Below are 18,846 nucleotides of genomic sequence, written 5' to 3' on the forward strand. Positions count from 1 at the left end.
TTTAGTATAAAGGTGAATATATTACAAGTTGTATTCAGTATTATATATTCATTATTATTATATTATGTTTTTCTTATGATTATAAAGAATGTAAAACATTTTTGAGGGCTCCTAAAAGTATCATGGGCCCTCGGCAATGTGCCTCTTGTCCCCTAGTCTCATACTAAAGGCCTTTATTTGCCAGTTCTTTTCCTCTCCAGGACAAGATGGGAGGGTTTTGTTTTGTTTTGTTTTTGAGGTTTGGGAGAAGGCAGATTTCATAGAGAAATTATAAGTCAAATTCAAAGCAATTCAACAAGTTCTTATTAAGTATCACTATGTTTGTGAGTGCCTGTGTATCTCTCATTACACTTCTCACAGTCACACACACAGACACACACACACACACACGCACGTAGACAATCTGGTTGATAGGTCCATAATTTATCCACATCCCAAACGTTTTCCTATGAAGAGCCAGACATTCAATGTAATTCTAGTCCCATGCTATATAATTATAGTTCTTCAACTGTAAGCAACTAAGACTCTGGCTAACTTAGGTTAAGAAAGGAATTTGCTGGAAAGTTACTGGAGAACTCTCAGAATTAAGGAAAAGCCTCATGTCATTTTTCTTAAAGATACTCTGCTCTATTGTGTTTTGAAAACCAGAGTGAGAAATTTGGGCTAAGTTACAGTGTGAAAGGAAGCCATCGGATGGATTTAAAGGAGAGAAGTGACGGAAGTGATCTGATTTATATTTTCAGATAATGTCTGTAGCTGCTGCGTGGCTAGTAGATTGTAAATGTGTGGGATGAGATCAGGGTAAGTTAGGAGACACACTTCGGCCGCCATGTAAGGAATGATTGGGTTTTGCAAGTGGGAAATGTCCATGTAGAGAGCCATGGACAGAAGCAGAGCATGTCTTTAAGGCTGAGAAAGGAAAAGAAGCATCAAAGTCTCCTTCTAGAGGTTCCTAGGCTTTTGACATGACAAACTGGTCAACAGTCATGCTGCTTACTGACAAAAAAGACCAAAAATCAAACGATTAAAAAAAAAAAAAAAAAAGGACAAGGACGATGTTTGAGGATGGTATCAAAATTACTGTTGTGGCAGTTTGAGGTACCAGTGTATTTCCAATGGAAATGACAAGTCAGGAGGAGGTATCTGAATCTGGAGTTTCAAGGAAAGGCCAGAGCTGGGAAGATCTTGTTTCAACTTTTATGAAAGCAATACTTAAGGTGATGGATCTGGATGAACTTCCTAAGTTAAAGATACAGATAGAGAGTAGAAGAGGGCTAGGATGGAGCTCTCAGGTGAGCCCATCCACACGTGAAGGTTACTCTGAGAAGGTGGGTGAGTGGGGAGTGAAAGCAAGAGAGCGAGCTTGGCGTCCCAGCAACTCAGGGAAGATGCATTAAATCCTGCTGAGAGGTAAAGCCAGGAGAGAGAGGCCGCCAGTGGATTTGGTGGCATAGAGGTCATGGGTGACCTTGACCAAGGCAGACTGATGCCTTTGGTGGAAATAGAGGTCTTATTAGGATGAATTGTTTTTTATCCTCATTCTATCTAGAACAATGGGGAGGAGAAAATGGGAGTTAACTGGAAGGGGTGTAGCCTCAAGGCAGGATTCTTTTAAGGTTGCATGTTTGTATGCTGATGGCAGTGATCCAGGAGAAAGGGAAATTGTGAGGATTTAGCAAACACAGGAGCCAAGTCTTTGAAAAGACTAGAGGACATGAGATCCAGGTGTGTGTGACTGGAGCCATTAGTATTTGATGGGAATGGGGACTTCATCCCTTATCAAAGACAGAGGGCGGAGAACAGGTAGGTCAGCAGATATGGCTGGGGAGAAATGAAAAAGCTCCTAGCTAATCGTTTCCTCAATAATGAGGCAAGTTCATCAGCTGAGTGTGGAAGTGGTCATGATGTAAATGGTATGAGGATAGAGGGGTGGGAAATAGTTGTTTGGGGGAATTTGAAAATGAACGTGGAAAGGAAATACATGTAGGATGGTCCGGCGCTGTTGAGTGTCCATTTGAGATTTATGGACATGAGATGTATGAGGCCAGTCATTATACTGGGGCTTTTGTCCAGCAATGTTTAGTTGCACTGAGTCAGTAGCTGTGGCTGCTATTATTAATAATAGTACTAGCTGGTATATATTGAATGCTTACTATGTGTCAGACACTTTTTAAAACACTTTACAAGTGCTTACTTTATGAGATATGTACTATTACTATATCGCTGTTACTATAGGTACAGAGAAGTTAAGTAATTTGTTCAAGGTCACACAGCAAGTAGGAGCTGGAGCCCATTACAGATCCAAGCAATTAGACTCAAAAGACCACATAATTCACACCTCATAACATCATTATTAGGAAAAACAAGGCAATGTTAATGTAAAGCATCTAGCACAGTCCTCTGCCCATAGGAAATTTTAGGTAATATGAACAGCCACATTTCAAGAATAATATCATCTACTCCATAGAATTTTTGTAAAGTTTTAAAAAGCTGAAATATGTGAATTCTGAGCCTGGTACCTGGAACGTATAAATGCTGGTGCACATCTGCTCTGTCCACGCCCCACTAACCCAGGTGATAATCTGATCTCCAAATCCTTAGTCACTGAACTGCTGAGACTGTGTTGCCCTGTGAGGCCACTAAGTGGCGCCACCAAAGAACAAGACTGTTTAATTTACCTTCAGATCCTTAAGATACAGGTGGGCCAGTGGAAGTTAGACCTTGACAACCAAAAGAAGAGTTGTCATAAATAAATAAATAGATGGCTAGAGAGAGGGACAGAGTTGCATTTCAATCATGTGCTGGGGCAAGCAAATAAAGAGTATGTGTATCCACAGAGACAGTTATGGGATAGGCAGGCAACAAGGACCTGTGCACATTTCTTGGGCTTGCAAGCTAAATAATGAGACAGCAATCTTGCCTACTCTCTCAAAGCCAAGCTATACTACAAAACCGACAGATCCATGGGTCAGACAACATTTCAAACGGTGGCTTGGACACATACGTATTTCCTTTGCGTACCACCAGCACAGGTAACTGACACACAGAGCTGTAACTCAGGAAGGTCTGTGCTCCTGCTATTTCTCTAGCTGCCACCTCCATCCAAGGTCAACAAATGAAAATACCTAGTGTTCCAAGGAACGCTGCCTCGTCAGGACTCTATTCCGGGCATCCCCCTTTGTGCAGCACCTACATTCCAGTCGTTGTTCTCTGAATGTCGACAGTCAGCCGCAGAAACAGCCCTGCATACTTTTCCTCTTTATTTCTCTCTAAGCAGTGATGTAATGAGATTGAAATCTCTGCCTGTTTACTGTATCATCACCAATAGCTCAATGACTTTATGGTATTCTGGAAAAGGCATAGATACAATTAAAATATAAGTAAAACAAATAGCTAACCCCCCCACCCCCCGCCCTGCCACATTATCATGGCCTGGGAGTATATATTCCAAGTTCACCCTCCCCCCATCCCTGGCCATCTCCATGCCTTTCTACTGTTTCCTGGATCACCCCACTAGGGCCATATGTATCTGCTTGTAGCCAGTGCAACTGAGCTCCCCAAACACAGATTCCCATGAAAACTGAACAAAAGAGGAGGGAGAGGGAGAGCATGTTAAATGTCTCATTAGGCCTTCTGTCTGATTCTCATTAGATCCGCTGACTGCTTCTCATTAGGCCCATTGCCTCAACTTCTTTCAGGCCCTGAATATGTAGGCCAGCGCTTATTGTCGTGGCTGGTCGAGAAGATCCATTTCATTTATTCATAAATTGAATGTGGCCTCTGAAAAGTCCCAGGCAATTTCTTTTGGGCAAATTTAAGACAGCCTTACTGTTGTCAGTTGCTATTTTTTCGAGCAATCCAAAGCAGGGGAGGCAGAAGAAATAATTTAAAAGACCCAGCACGAAAACTTCCAACCCTGCTGCAGAACTGGGGCACGGGGAGGTAATTGTTGCAGCCAAGAGGCCGGCCTGATGTGCAGACATCAGTAACGGGTGACATCGTGGGCAAAGTCACAAATACCACTGGGTTCAGACAGTAACCGTTGCGGATATAACCAGAGGCCCAGCGGGCAGGGTACATCAGTGAGCTACAAGTTCTGTCTTCTCTGCCCTCTGGGAACATTTGTCCAGTGTGTTGAATTAAGAGGCAGATAATAACACAGAAAAGTCACCATGCAGTTGCATATTCTACAAGTTACGTGTGTAGTGCATTGCCCTTGTGAAAAGAAATCACCTCTATCTCAGTGTTCCTCTGAATATAAAACAAGTGCCTGATCCCTTCCACTGGGAAGAAAACTCCCAAGATACGGCAGGTCAGGAATGGAACTTACGGATGACATGATGTGGGTGACATCGGTGGACGTGGCCCTGATGGTCACGTAAAATACATGTCTCCAGTGGGAGAAACAGGTATTGATGAGCGTTTGCTCCAAAAGTGGTAAACAAATGCCTACTTTCTCTATTCTCTCTTTGCTCTTGTTTTCTGTCTTGATGTTTGAATTTCTCATTCAGCAAACATGATGTGATCCCAAGATGGTTTTGAGAGTCATCTGGTGCCTCAAGTCAGAGAAGTGATACTCCCAAGGAATTACCTTTTTTTTTTTTTAATTTATTGGAGTATAGTTGATTTATAATGTTGTGTTACTTTCAGGTGTACAGCAAAGTGAATCAGTTATACATATACATATATCCACTCTTTTTTTAGATTCTTTCCCCATATTGGTAATTAAAGAGTACTGAGTAGAGTTCCCTGTGCTATACAGTAGATCCTTATTATTTATCTATTTTATATATAGTAGTGTGTTTATGTCAATCCCAATCTCCCAATTTATCCCTCCCCTCCTTACCCCCTGCTAACCATAAATTTGTTTTCTATATCTGTGACTCTATTTCTGTTTTGTAGATAAGTTCATTTGTACCCTTATGTTAGCCAAGGAATTACTTTTTTTTTTTTCCTGGACAGTCAAGTTCAAAGGAAAATCAAATGCTTCCCTGTCAACTGAAATCAAATACTTCCCCCTCAACTGAATGTATGATCTGGGTTTGTTAGAGGCCTTTAGAGGAAAGTCAGACTGCCCAAGAGAGACATTTGTGAAATTACTTGTCACCCTAAGATTGGACACCTTCTCCCTGCCCCGGGCCCCGACGCAGAGGGCAGAGCATAGGTGCCCCCGTATGAAACCTTTTCCTGCTCAGGAAGTGAGGCGGGTATTCCCTAAGGAGGGAGGAGGGGGATGAGTCAGAGAAGAGGCAGCGGGTGTGGTTCCTTCCAGACATGCTGCAGCTGCTTCGTAAGCCGGAAAGACATGGTCACTTCTCCTTTGTGGGTTTTGCCTGAATTTGCAATGTCCCATTTTTGAGATAAAACTGGAATCCTGTTTTTATCCTGTGCTGTACGAAGAATTTCTGTCTCGGGACATGGCCATATCAATGAAGTTGCATAGTTTTAAGGTTAGTTATTGCCTTTGTATCAGGGTATGTGGTCAGTCGTAGAAGGACCTACGTCGAGTTTAAAGAATAGAACTTTCTGGTATGAAAGGGCATGGTCATGCCAAAGATGCTTCTTTGAAAGTTTTTATTTCCTTTTTTTTTTTTTTTTTCCCCTCCACCTTCAACATTGACTTCTAAGCGTGTTTCAGCATCCTTGGTGAGCCGCCCTCATGCTGCTCTAAGCACTCTCACTTTGGAGGACTCGACCTCTGAGCATTTCAGGAAATCTGTATCCCAGACTGTGCTCATTCACAAACCTTCACCAACAAAAACTGTTTTTCTCCCAATTGGCTCAGGGAGTTCACTGTTTCATGAAGGCCTTCTAAGATGGCAGGTCTCTGTGCTTTAATATCTGAAAGAGAGATTCTTATTGGTACCTGTGGGCCATGATTTTGGGGATGACATAAAAATTTTGGCTCCAAAGCTCTTTAGCAAAAAGCCCAGTTCAGAGACAGGCTAGAACAATGGGCTGAAAATGATCTTGGCCTTTCAAGTGCTTTATCCTGTCCAAAGTTCCAGTGTGAGAACCTGATCTCCCAGAAAGTATTTCTTTTATTTGCCAACCACAGAGAATCACTGACAAAACTAATTTAAGAATTTGAACCTCATTCTGTCTTTTGTTAGCTGACCCTCAACCAGGGGCTGGACTTGAAACAAAGACGGTCTGAGCCAACAAGATATAGAATGTGAGGCTCTCAACCAGGGTAAAGAGGGCTGCGTGCGCTCATTTCGCTTAGAAAGAGCTACTTGAGCACAAAATACCTGGCCTTTCCCCCCCCCCCTTTTTTTACAATGGAAAACGCGTTGGGTTGCCATCAGAAATAATGAAGTTTGAATTTCCTGAAAGTTATTCATTTATTGGACTCGACTTTCCACCCTTTTCTTGAATTCCAGGAGCCAGGTCAAGACACTGAGCTCTCATGGAAAATTAAGCAGTTTTGCAAAGGTGCTTAAAGAAATATGCTTGTTTCAGGTTTCAGACTCTCAAGGGGATGATGGTCGTTGACTCCAGGCTTAAGACAACGATAAAGACTTCCAGGTAGGAATGGACTTAGGTAGAACCTGACCAGTCTACCTGAAAAGCCTCCTGCCCCAAAATACCTGGTCTTATCCTGGATATTCACCCTTCTTGCTTTTTTTTTTTTTTTTTCCCCTACATTTTAAGATTGCACAGTTTGGCAGTCATAGTAATGATCACATGGAATGGCATTTATTGACTGAATATCTTGGCTGATTCAAGAATGACTATTCTAAGATTGTGGAATGATTTCTGAAAGTTACATAATCATCCACTGAAGTGAAGGGATCCATTATAACATGCATCTTCATTAGTTTGTTAGACAACTGACATAAACTCAAAGAAGAGGGGCCTCAGGGAGGCTCCTGGAAAAAAAAATATTATTTTATTGATCTGGAAAAATATTAGAATTAGAGATTCATATTTTATTTTTAAAATTAAAGAATAGAAACACAAATACTTCATTTTCAAACATTTTTTTTTTTCCGTTTTAACTTTGGTAACAATAAAACAAAGATTTTCGCACAGAGTCATCAGATAGAAATAAAGGGTGGGTCTCGTGTCTCAAGTTGTCCGCTAACCCGACTTACTGTTAACCTACCGATCAGTCTGCATGGTCTGGTTTGATCAGTGGAGACTGTCCTCATTGAAAAGACTTTTCTAAAAGCATTTTACATCAAGTCAAGGCCTCCTTAATCCAGAATAAAGCTAAGTATATACAAGAGTGACTAAATGTAAACAAAAGGTCAACTCAAGCGTGAGCTCAGAATGGGGGCTCATGCGCTTCTCTCTGAGTCTGGCTGTAGCATCATTTCTGCTTTGTGCATGCCTTAGGCTATCACCCAGGAGACTGGATGCAGTGCTGTGGCTTGTCTTCTAAGCCCCTCACTCTGGAGACCTAGCCTTCAATGCCAGATAGATTCTCTTGCAAATGACCAAATACTTGACTTTGAACTTTTAAGGAAAGATTTAATATGGGGTGATCAATGAGTGAAAGTGCATTATGCAATCCCAGAAGTATGCAAAAAGTCAGGAAAAGGAAAGGGAAATTAACATTCTTGGATTATTTGACCATGAGAGCATGAAAATTGCTTTCAATAAAGCCTTCTATGACAATGGGGTCTTGAAGGAATTACAACTGAGATCCAAAGAAAAATGAAATAGCCGTATGTATTTTTTTTTTGAATCTCTGTGTTCAATTGTGCTATGTAGAAGCCACTATTTTCTCCTCCCTTAACAAAATCTTGGGTGTATTCCATAACTTCCTGGTCACATTTGGTAATTAAAACTTAGTGTGGCTTAATTTAAACCCTTAATTGCATATCCAATTTACAGCTAGAGCTGCGACTCTGACTGTTTAGAAAGAGGATGGGGGGCAAGATCTGGCTCTGGATCAATGCTGTCCTCTTCTTCCTCTAGACCTAGATACTTGGGAGCCTGAAGCAGGGCTAGGGAACTCAAGAATCCTTCCTTAAATGTCCACTCACTCTCGGGAGGGAGGCACCTCTGGACATTGTTCTGATTCTTCCTGGTTCCACCTACTACTAGTGGTTTCCCCACAGGTGGAGTATGTGGGTTTTTAAGCTTCCTCCCACCCTCCCCAATTCAGCCAGGTCTGCCATTAGCCCTCCATCCCGGGTCTTGACTTGGTGGCTATTGAAGGAATCCCATGGCTCCTGTACCCAGCACCTCCACTAATATCTGGGCTCCCTCAGGTGGAGCCAATGAAAGGCGGGGGTCCTCTTTCACATCATCCAAGAATGGAAGAAAACTAGGTGGGCTGGGGATCATCCTGCCCTTCCCAGGTATTTCCACCACAGTTCCTCCAAGTTCTGATACTCATGCCTTCAGAAATTTCTAGGCTGAAAGAAGGTCAGGGACTTCCCTGGCGGTCCAGTGTTTAGGACTTCACCTTCCAATGTAGTGGGGCATTGCTGGTTGAATCCCTGGTCAGGGAGCTGGGATCCCACATGCCTGGCAGCCAAGAAGCCAAAACATAAAGCAGAAACAATATTGCAACAAATTCAATAAACACTTAAAAAAAAATGGTCCACATCAAAAAAATCTTTAAAAATATTTTAAAAAGAGGGTCACAGATTGCATATTCCTACATGCTTTGCCACCCCTCAGGGCTACACATCAAGCTCCCCCAAGAGCTCTGGCAGCCACTCTTCAATGGAAACATCCTGAGGGAGGGTCTGAGAGCTTTGGAGGTTCAAAAGGCCTCCAATTAAAGAATGAAATGCCAATTTCCCTTTATTGCAAGTACCCCAGTCATTATAAGTGACTCTTCTGGAGCGCCCCCCCGCCCCACTTGGTTTCGGAAGTGGAGACATACTCTTCCCGGTCCCCTGGTTAGGGTGAGAACAGACTGGTACCAGTGCACTGTAATTCCCACATCGCCCTTACTAAGCCGTCTTCTCTAGACTGGGGAGGGCCCAGTAGGATGGTGCTTGGTGGCAGTGGGACCATCCTACTGCCTCTCAGACACCCTAAAGTGTAGTTTCTGGTCCTAATGCATGATGGTTTCTTTATGGGTCTTGTTAGAATATGAAGGTACCTCTGATTCCAATGGTATTAAATATCTTGTTATACTAGCAAAATTGGACATGACTTAAAAGTGACTTGTTTGGGGGGGAAATGTGGTTCCAAAAAATGCAAGTTCTAAGGTAAGTGATGGACAATTGAATGAAAGATTACATTTCACACACCCTGTTTAAACCAGTTTTTTTTTATAATTGGGGCTCAAAGGATAAGCTTTTTCTTCACGAAAATTCGAGAAAGGAGCCTGAATTGAGCTCACCTTCCCAAATCGCAGGCGTAGAGCCACAGGACGGATAAAGGTAGAGTCAAAGAGCATATGTTGTATCACATGCCCCCTGAATTCAGCTTCCAACTTACAGCTTAAAGATCTTTGGGTCACCCATGCATCTGTCTTTCCTTCCATCCTTACACCCATCCATTCATCCATCTCCGTGTCCTGATTGTTATCAATTAAATTGTTATAACACAGTGTTTAATTATGTGGTCCAAAGGTCAATTGCACTAGAATCATCTGGAGTATTAACAAGTACCCCAGATAAATCTGATCAAAGTTTGGAAAACTAATGAGAAATTAAAGTTTGTGAAACTCTGGGCTACGCTGAAAACTATAGTATGGCCCTTTCTCACCAATGAAATCAGTGGTCAGTCTCCTCAGTGACATTTTCCCAGGCATGAATGGCCTCGTGAAGAACCTTCCCTTGAGACCTGGTCCAACATGTTTTATTCACATGCAAACTGGAATGTGCACATCTAAATAAAGTGAGTCTACAAGTGTTTGCTCAGTATATGAAAGGTTTTTGTAAAGTGCATTCAGAGAGTTCAGATCAAAAGTAAACTGACTTACTAACCCTAACCCTGCCCGATAGACTTATACCACCCAATAGCAAGTACTCTTCACTGTCTGAAATTATTGTTTATTTATTTGTTTTTGGCTCACTCTCCACCTTTGCAAATCTGAATGTAAACTCTTCGATATTAAGAACGTTGCCTGGGGGCTTCCTTGGTGGCGCAGTGGTTGAGAATCTGCCTGCCAATGCAGGGGACGCGGGTTCGAGCCCTGGTCTGGGAAGATCCCACATGCTGTGGAGCAACTAGGCCCATGAGCCACAATTACTGAGCCTGCGCGTCTGGAGCCTGTGCTCCGCTACAAGAGAGGCCGCGATAGTGAGAGGCCCGCGCACCGCAATGAAGAGTGGCCCCCGCTTGCCACAACTGGAGAAAGCCCTCGCACAGAAACGAAGAACCAACACAGCCATAAATAAATAAATACATAAATAAAAATAAATAAAATTAAAAAAAAAAAAAGAATGTTGCCTGCTTGTTCACTGTGATCCCAGCACCTGGATTAGTACCCAGCACGTAAGAAGCATGCAGTTAGCTTCTGTTAAGAACTCAGTGAGCCACATAAATATATGAGTAGAACACAAATTTTGCCAAAATAATCAGAAGGCACTGAAATGGACTAGGGATGACAGAAGGTTGAAGAGTGGTTGGGGTTGATTTTGGAAATATTCCTAGAGGCATCAATCTTGAGCTGAAATCTAAAAACCCTTCTGAAAGGTGTAGAGAATGGAAAGTAGAAACTTGCTGCTCCTCTGTAGACTAATTCAGGCAGAGGCCTTGAGGCAGAAATTGAGAAATGGGTTTTGAAAAATCAGAAGCCTAGCTTTGCTGGAGCACAGAGACCCTGGAGAGAAGGAACACATGAGATGGGGCACCGAGGTGGAGCAAGTGGAGGCAAGTTGGAATCAAGGGTCACAAGTTTCTATTTGGTCCAGATGGTAATACGAAGCCACTGGAGGGCCATGTTTACACATTTTCAAAATCCAATTAGGATACCACATGTTTTTATGGTCTAATCCCCCATTTTGGACCCATTAAATAAATTAGTTGAAAGAGAAAAACAAAGGGAAAAATAAAACGATGTGTCATTCAATAGCATTAGGAAATCACGGGATAAATGTGTGAAGTTGGACTGTTTGACCTGGAACCAAATTAATCCAAATGTGGTCTTGATGACCGAGTCTCCAGCTGAACAAAGGCCCACACCAATGTTTGAAAATATGAACGGCTGAGAAGGGGAAAAGAAAAAAAAAAAGATGGTGGTTTGGGTGAGGAAAATAGGCATCTCTCTCCCTTTGAATGGTTTAGACATCCCCCTAATGAGGGCGGAAGGCTAGGCCAGCTGATTTTGCGTGCTCGATTCCAAGCTCTAGAGTCTAACTCTTCTGTAAGAACACTGCTTGAGACACAGGAGGAAGCAGCTGTGTGAGTGGAATTCCCTCTGGAGAGGAAGGAAGGCCAGCCATCCAGATGGGATCAGACAGAGGATGGGAGAGAAAGCAGCTCTGGGAAGAGGGCAAGACTAGGACTGCGGCACCTACTGCCCGTCCTTTCCTCAGCCTTTGCCACAAATCAGAACCTACAGAAAATGGTGTGTAGTGGCCCAACGAGTGGGAAGACAGAGGAAAATGCTGTTTTCTTGAGACAGTCACCATCCTCATCCTCCTGTGCTAGGACGATTTCATTGCTTAGAACCCCATGACTCAAAGTGTGGTTCCCCAACAGGGGCATCCATAACCCCCGGGGGCTTCTGAGAAATACAGCGACTTTGACCTCACCCTAGACTTACTAAGGAAGACTCTGCACTTTCACAATCTTTCCCAAATGATTCATAAGCATGTTAAAGTTTGAGAAGCGCTGTGTCAGAAGATTTGGAGCAAAGTAGATAAAATCAGAGGTGAGAAAATTAGAGGTGAGAGAATGACTGTAATCCCCTGGGACAGGAAGCAGTGTTAAGTAGTCCCACCCCCCTGCCAATGGAACTTGGACAGTTTACAAGAATCGCTGCAGACCCACCCACTTATATCCAACCATGGAGACTCAGACTCACAGATGTACACTTGTGCACACAAATAGGAGTCCCTGGGAATGCATCGGTGGGAGAATTTCTGCTGTGTCCAACCTCAGATCAGCTTGTTTGTTTTCTTTACAATGTGACTTCGGAGCTACTGTCTTTTCCCTGAATTACACCCAGCTCCTTTCATCAATTATGTTTTATGTTCTTTCCCTGTTTTACTTCATACTCCACTCTTGAATCTTTCTTGAGTGCAGCCCCAGGTCAACCAATAACTGGCGAAGCCAAATCACGACAGTTAGAACCGCAGTTATTTGCCATTCAGCTGGAAAAATAATGATTCCCCAGCTTCTCAAGTGTGGACATTTCTCGGAACCAGCCTCTTTCCAGGGCCTAGGGACCCTCCCGCGTTAGTTCCAGTGAACTTTCCATCACTCGTAAGTATTTTCTTATACTCCTCAGGAGGGCCCAGACTTGATTAGCTTACACTCCACTGTGCCTCTTCCCATCACCTCGAAAGCTCCTTATTGCTTTTCTGTGTAGTTTTTAAGTCTCTGTTAAGGGCACGGCACTAACCTGACTTAGGGCAACGGTTCACGTCTGACGAATCTGGGTTCAACCTGGCTCCAGGTGTCTGTGGCCCTGGTCAAGTTCCTCAGTCTTCAGGAGCTGCAGATTCTTTACCTGTAGAATGGGAATAATCATACCAGCCGCGTAGAAATTTGTCATTATCAAAGAGGCAATGCTACCTGAAGTTGTCAGCATGGCACTTGCCCATGGCAAGTGCTCAAAACGTGATAAGTGACAGCTAGCTGGGGCCTCTGAGGGTAAATTAGATAATCCTGACTTATAAGAAGCATTAGTCTATCCAAATGCCTCATTTATACTGTGACTACTTCACTTCTCTCTGGACAGGGCTACCCTAAGATTCATGTAGGTTTTAGATGAGAAGACTGTCCATTCAATTACACTACTCTTATATCCAGAGAAACTGAAAGAAAAATCCAGTAAAAGAATGCCAAGTCAGGAAATGTATCATGATGAAGCTGTGGGTGTACTTTTTGACTCTCAGGACCTACGATGAGAATTCTAAATAAAAGGCAAAAGAGCTCGACCTTGTTTAAGTACTTCCACATTCAGAACTCTTGTAAATATCTGTATAAGCGGATTACACGGCTGTCAGCACACTAAGGCCATCTGCAAGCCACCATTGATAATCCAAGTAAAGAATGTCTGATACAATCTTATACTGTGATTTTGTTTTTTTAACTAAAAAGTCACTTCTGTGATTGCAGAAAGTTTTGTCCCGTGCAATTGACTGTGCTGTTTCATAACAATGATAAACACAAATGGCATTTCACTACAAACTGTGGAAATACGACATGATTTCTGCTCCTTTGGCTGACCAGTCATTTCTCACAGGTCATTTACATAGGGCTGGATGGCTTGGTAAACTAATCACTCAACTCCTTCATGTGGTACTGCGTTCTTCTTAGTACATCATGTGAAATTAGTTTGATGATTTCAGTTCCTTCTCCTGGGAGCCACAGCCCAGTTCATAGACAAACCAAAAACAATTTGGCTGAACCCACGAGCCTGAGTCCACATCAGGGGACAAGAGTGTCTTTTTTTTTTTTTTTTTTTAAGTGTATATTTAAAAAAATATATTTATTTATTTATTTATTTGGCTGCGTCAGGTCACCGTCGCGGCGCACAGGCTCTCCAGTTGTGGTGCGCCGGCCTTAGAGTGCACGGGCTTAGTTGCCCCATGGCATGTGGGATCTTAGCTCTCTGACCAGGGATCCAACCTGCGTTCCCTGCATTGGAAGGTGGATTCTTAACCACTGGACCACCAGGGAATTCCCGACAATAGTGTCTTGATGTTGGATTCATGGACAGCCAGTGAGTCAGTTCTGACTTCTGAGAAGGAAGCTTTGGCTGAGGACAGAGATAAAAATACAGTAATAGAAAAAAAAAAAGTGATGTCTGTGTGTGCATGTGTGCATAGGTGTACATATGCATGTATTTTTGTTTTTTAGAACTTTGCAACAGGTTTTCATTTTTGCTTTCTATCTATTACAGTGTCTGAAACCTAAAGAAATACATTTTCTTTTCAAATTTGGATGTGTGTGTAAATATCATTTGTCTGGACTCAGCACACTCAATGCCATGGTTTCTCGGTCTCTATCGGCTCTGAAATCATCAAGCTTTGTCTGTCTGTGCACGTGTGTACACGTGTGTGTGCGTGTGCATGTGCGTGTGTGTGTCTGTGGCTGTAGTTATGAGCTAATGGAGGAAGGCAAATATTCTGACAGAATTTCAAGGGGCTACCTAATAAAATTTTGATCATGACATAGGTTATTTGCTTTGAAAAAAAAGAGAAACATTTCTTTAAATTTTTTTTCCACTGGTTTGTTTATCCTCCTAATCTCTCACAACAACATTCCTGGTCTCACACGCTCTTCCAAAACTTTGCAACGCTTCAACAAAAGGTGAGGTCTAAATCCCGTCTTTGAAAGTGTGCCTTTTTGTAACTTCCCCAGTGAATAAAATACCATGGATGCGAGGCTACATGACTTATGAGGCTGCAGCATAAAGAGCTTGTAGCTTCTCTCTCTCTCTCTCTCTTTCAGCCTCTCTCCCACATGTCTTGAGAACCCTGAGCTGATATGTAAGGAGTACACCCTCCCTGAAAAAGGGAACCCTCCTACACTGTGGGTGGGAATGTAAATTGGTGCAGCCAATATGGAGAACAGTATGGAGGTTCCTCAAAAAACTAAAAATAGAGTTGCCAGATGACTCAGCAATCCCACTTCTGGGCATATACCCTGAGAAAACCATAATTCAAAAAGAGACATGCACCCCAATGTTCACTGCAGCACTATTTACAATAGCCAGGTCATGGAAGCAACCTAAGTGTCCATCGACAGAGGAATGGATAAAGAAGATGTGGTACATACATACAATGGAATACTACTTGGCCATAAAAAGGAATGAAATAGTGCCATTTGCAGAGACGTGGACAGACCTACAGACTGTCATACAGAGTGAAGTAAGTCAGAAAGAGAAAAACAAATATCACATAATATCACTTATACGTGGGATCTAGAAAAGTGGTACAGATGAACTTATTTGCAAAGCAGAGGTAGAGACAGATGTAGAGAACAAACTTATGGATACCAAGGGGGGAAGCGGGGGTGGGATGGATTGGGAGATGGGGATTGACCTATATTATACACACTACTATGTATAAAAGAGATAATTAATGAGACCCTACTGTATAGCACAGGGAACTCTACTCAATGCTCTGTGGTGACCTAAATGGGAAGTAGATCTAAAAAAGAGGGGATCTATGTATATGCATAGCTGATTCACTTTGCTGTACAGCAGAAACTAACACAACATTGTAAAGCAACTGTACTGCAATAAAAATTAAAAAAAAAAAAAAAAAAAAAAAAAGGAGTACACCCTCCCTGAAGCTGCCGTGCTGGAGGCAACCTGAGGAGAGACCACACTGCAGAGGGAGCTGTGCCCGAGAAGCCCAGGGGCCCAGCTCCCAGCTCTCTTGACTTTTCTCAGCTGAGGCAGTAAACTTGCACAGGGCCGAGGGAGCTTTCAGACGACCCCGCGCCCCACCCTCACGCTGCCCTCGCCCGTGTCAGGTGCAGCCTGCCTCCCAACCATCCCAGCCGAGACGCACTCATCCAGACGGGCGGAGATAAACTGTCCCCACCAGATCCTGTCCGAGTCACAGATTTATGAGCAAAATAAATGTGGTTAAGTTACTCCATTTGGGGGTGGTTTGTTACACAACAACGGATAAACTGGAGCACACACCATGTGAAATTAGCTTGATGATTTTTTTTTTCCCTTTGGGGAATTTTTTTAAATTTAGGGAACCGTAATCCAATTCTAAGACAAAACATTTGACTGAATCCACCAACCTGGGTTCACACGGGAGGGCAGTTGTGACTTGATGCTGATTTGGCGAAAGTCAGCGGCTTCTGAGAAGGAGCCTTTGCCTGGAGAAGCAGATAATAATATATATTTTTTAAAGTCTGTGTAACAACATTGTACCCATGCCAGTTTCCTGGTTTTAATGCTGAACTGTGGTTACATAAAACGAAAACACTGGGGCAAACTGGATGAAGTGTACGTGGGGTCTCTCTGTGAAGTTTTGCAACTGCACGTGAATCTAATTGTTTCCAAAAAAATTATAAGTGGCTGTATATGAGTACGTGTGTGTGTGTGTGTGTGTGTGTGTGTGTGTGTGTGTGTTGGGGTGGAGGATGTGGTGAATGGATTGAGTTGCAATGGCCAATATTCTGGTGGAACGTCCGGTGACTAATAAAAGTTTGATCATTACATATATTAGCTACTGTTTAAAAAAGAAACATCAAATTTAGATATTTTTATTAATTAATTCACAGCCACCCCATCAGTCTCACATCAGATTTAAGAAGTGAGAAGGGGCATTTTACTTGCACCTCAATTTGTACCGCTTTCATACTGGAAAACCATGATAAGCATTGATAAAAGGGATCTGAAAACTGTAAAGGAATCCCAGCCTCTCCTGGTGGGTTCCAGTTTCTTCCAGGCTACTGAGAGGACTTGGGGATGTGATTGCCAGGCTGGAGGTGATAATCCCTGAAGGGAAAAGCTACCAAACTTGACATTAATCCCAGGAATCAGTCTGAACTGATGACTAAAGAGATGTTTTTTTAAACAAGGGAAAATGAAACTAGGGAGAGTTGCACGGCCGCACAGGATCCCTACGAAAACTTTTACTCAGCTTTCTGAATTCCCTTTCTGTTTTTATCATTAGATTTCTTTTACTGGTAGGTGGAGGAAGATGGCAGACATAATACCTTAGGGATCTGACACAGCATTCACAGCACCCAGAGAAGCAGGTTGGAGAAATTGGAAATGACCAAATGAAAATGTAGAGCATAGATTAGCCCACGTATGGCATATGCTGGAAATCTATTCATTTCCCAATAACATACCTGAGAACTGTGGGGTTTTTTTAATTAAAAAAAATTTTTTTTAATTTCTGGCCATGCCGCGCAGCTTGCAGGATCTTAGTTCCCCAACCAGGGATCGAACCTGGGCCCCCAGCAGTGGAAGCGTGGAGTCCTAACAATTGGACTGCCAGGGAATTCCCAGAATTGTGATTTTTTTTTTTTAAACAAAAAGACAAGTATTATTGCAAGCAGAACTTTTTAATTAAAGGAGAGATACAATTACAGGCAGGAGATATTGATGTGGATCCTTAACATTGAGAAGACTTTTTCTCCCCAGCAGTCTGGTGGTCATTGAAGGAGTCAGGAGTGAAAAGACAGACAATGAATTAGAGCTGGAACTCAAATAAGAGCCTCTTGTCTCAGAAAGAAGACTGATTAATTGATAGTGGCGTGAATGGAGGCTTTTTGCTTTGCATGGTTTGATGGCATGTGCACGCTTGTGTGTGTGTGTGTGTATGTGTGTGTGAGTGTGTGTGTACACATGCTGATTTTAAGCGATTGATTCAGCAAAATAAATTAGTGTAGATGATTACTGAAAACGGTTGTGATCAGAGATTTTCAAACTTGGCTGATCCTTACCTCCTGTAGGGTTTTTAAAGTGTAGATTCCCAGGCCCTACTCCAGACCTTGTGAGTCAGAATCTTTGAAAGCAGAGCCCTAAATTCTAGATTTTTAAGTGCTCCCCAGATGATTCTTAGTATCACTCAGGTTTGGAGAACTAAGTAGGAATGAATGGATGTTTCAGTTTCCCATCCTTCAAGTGACACTGGCATTAGGCCATTTCTATTTAACTGTGCTGAGGTAACAAGACTGTCCATGGGCCATTCCTGGTGGAGCCTTTCAGACAATGAACTCCCAGAGACAATGGCAGACCCAGTGTGAACTCTCCGCCGTGTGGGAAACACATTCAGAGTGACTTTGTTTCTAGATTTGTCTATTTTAACCCAGGAATCCATTTACACATATCCCCCCAAATCTCTTTCCTGCTTCCTCCCTTGAATGCCAACAGTTTACCACACAAAAAGTCCCCAGGCTGTGTGTGGCGGTAGGAGTGTGTCTGCCAGGAGGCAAGCCCTCAGGGCAGACCCCTTCTCAGCCCGGTGTCTGCATTCAGTCAGAAAGGTTTCCAAGATCTGGTGTTTCAGGGAGCCCTCCAGACTGGAAGGACTTGTTGTTAAAGGGGATGGGTACTCGTAAGACTGGTTCTTTATGAAAACACCCTGACTGGCCAGATTGACAAAGGGGAAGGGGTTTTACTCAAAAATGGATTCTTCTCAATCTTGTGCCCAGCATAGAGCTTCACCCTGATCATCTCTGTATGACTCAGGGAGGGTTAACTTCTGTTCCTTACGATCCCCAAACCTCAGTGGCTTAACCAAGGTTAACTTCTCATTCCCATCCCAGTGTACTGCAAGCCACTTGGGGCTGTGCTCCACGGGGTCATGCAGGGACCCAGGATCCTTCATTCTCACGGTTCTGCCATTTCCCAGGGTCTCAGAGTCCTCCACTGAAGTCTTTGCATTAGAGGAAATAACATGGAAAATCCATGGGAGGGTTTTTGGGGTTAAAGCTTAGGGATTCTGTTAGCTAGAACCCAGGTTCATGACCTCACTTAGCAAAGGAGGCTAAGAAATGTAGGCTAGCTATGTGCTTAGGTAAAAATAGAAACAGGTTTTGGTGAACACATAGTCTTTGCCACCATCTCTTTGGCAGCTTTAAAAATAGGATGTGATGAGAATAAATTTATCTGTGAGGTTTTCCTCCCCCACACCCATAACCCCCGACTAATCATGAGAAAAACATCACACAAATCCCAATTGAGGGATATTCTACAGAATGCCTGACTAGGACTCCTCAAAGCTGCCAAAGTCATCAAAAACAAGGAAAGTCTGAGGAACTGTCACAGCCAAGAAG

At 42.9% G+C, this 18,846-nt stretch overlaps 1 protein-coding gene and 1 long non-coding RNA gene across 7 annotated transcripts in view; one reads left to right on the forward strand and one right to left on the reverse strand.

Annotated features, from left to right (window-relative positions):
- Positions 1 to 10,305, forward strand: part of SUGCT (succinyl-CoA:glutarate-CoA transferase) — a 796,055-nt gene extending 785,750 nt beyond the window's left edge. Inside the window, exons 17-18 of one of the 2 annotated variants that reach the window (XM_057549882.1) lie at positions 6,463 to 6,528; positions 10,091 to 10,305. Coding sequence is in view for 1 of the 2 variants with exons in the window: in XM_007187735.3 (XP_007187797.1) it covers positions 6,463 to 6,495 (33 nt within the window). In the remaining variant the exon portion in view is untranslated. Of the gene's footprint in view, positions 1 to 6,462; positions 6,529 to 10,031 lie in introns of both variants that reach the window. The other variant, XM_007187735.3, reaches the window with a different exon arrangement.
- LOC130708589 (uncharacterized) overlaps positions 1 to 18,846 on the reverse strand; it is an 81,867-nt gene that overhangs the window by 16,900 nt on the left and 46,121 nt on the right. For all 5 annotated transcript variants that reach the window (XR_009008833.1, XR_009008832.1, XR_009008834.1 and 2 more), the window contains 2 exons: positions 15,853 to 15,930; positions 12,485 to 12,592 (listed from right to left, as the gene is read on the reverse strand). This is a non-coding gene — a long non-coding RNA (uncharacterized LOC130708589). The remainder of the gene's footprint in view (positions 1 to 12,484; positions 12,593 to 15,852; positions 15,931 to 18,846) is intronic.

This window comes from Balaenoptera acutorostrata, chromosome 7, assembly GCF_949987535.1.
Source record: "Balaenoptera acutorostrata chromosome 7, mBalAcu1.1, whole genome shotgun sequence".
In the NCBI taxonomy this organism is placed as follows: Eukaryota; Metazoa; Chordata; class Mammalia; order Artiodactyla; family Balaenopteridae; genus Balaenoptera; species Balaenoptera acutorostrata.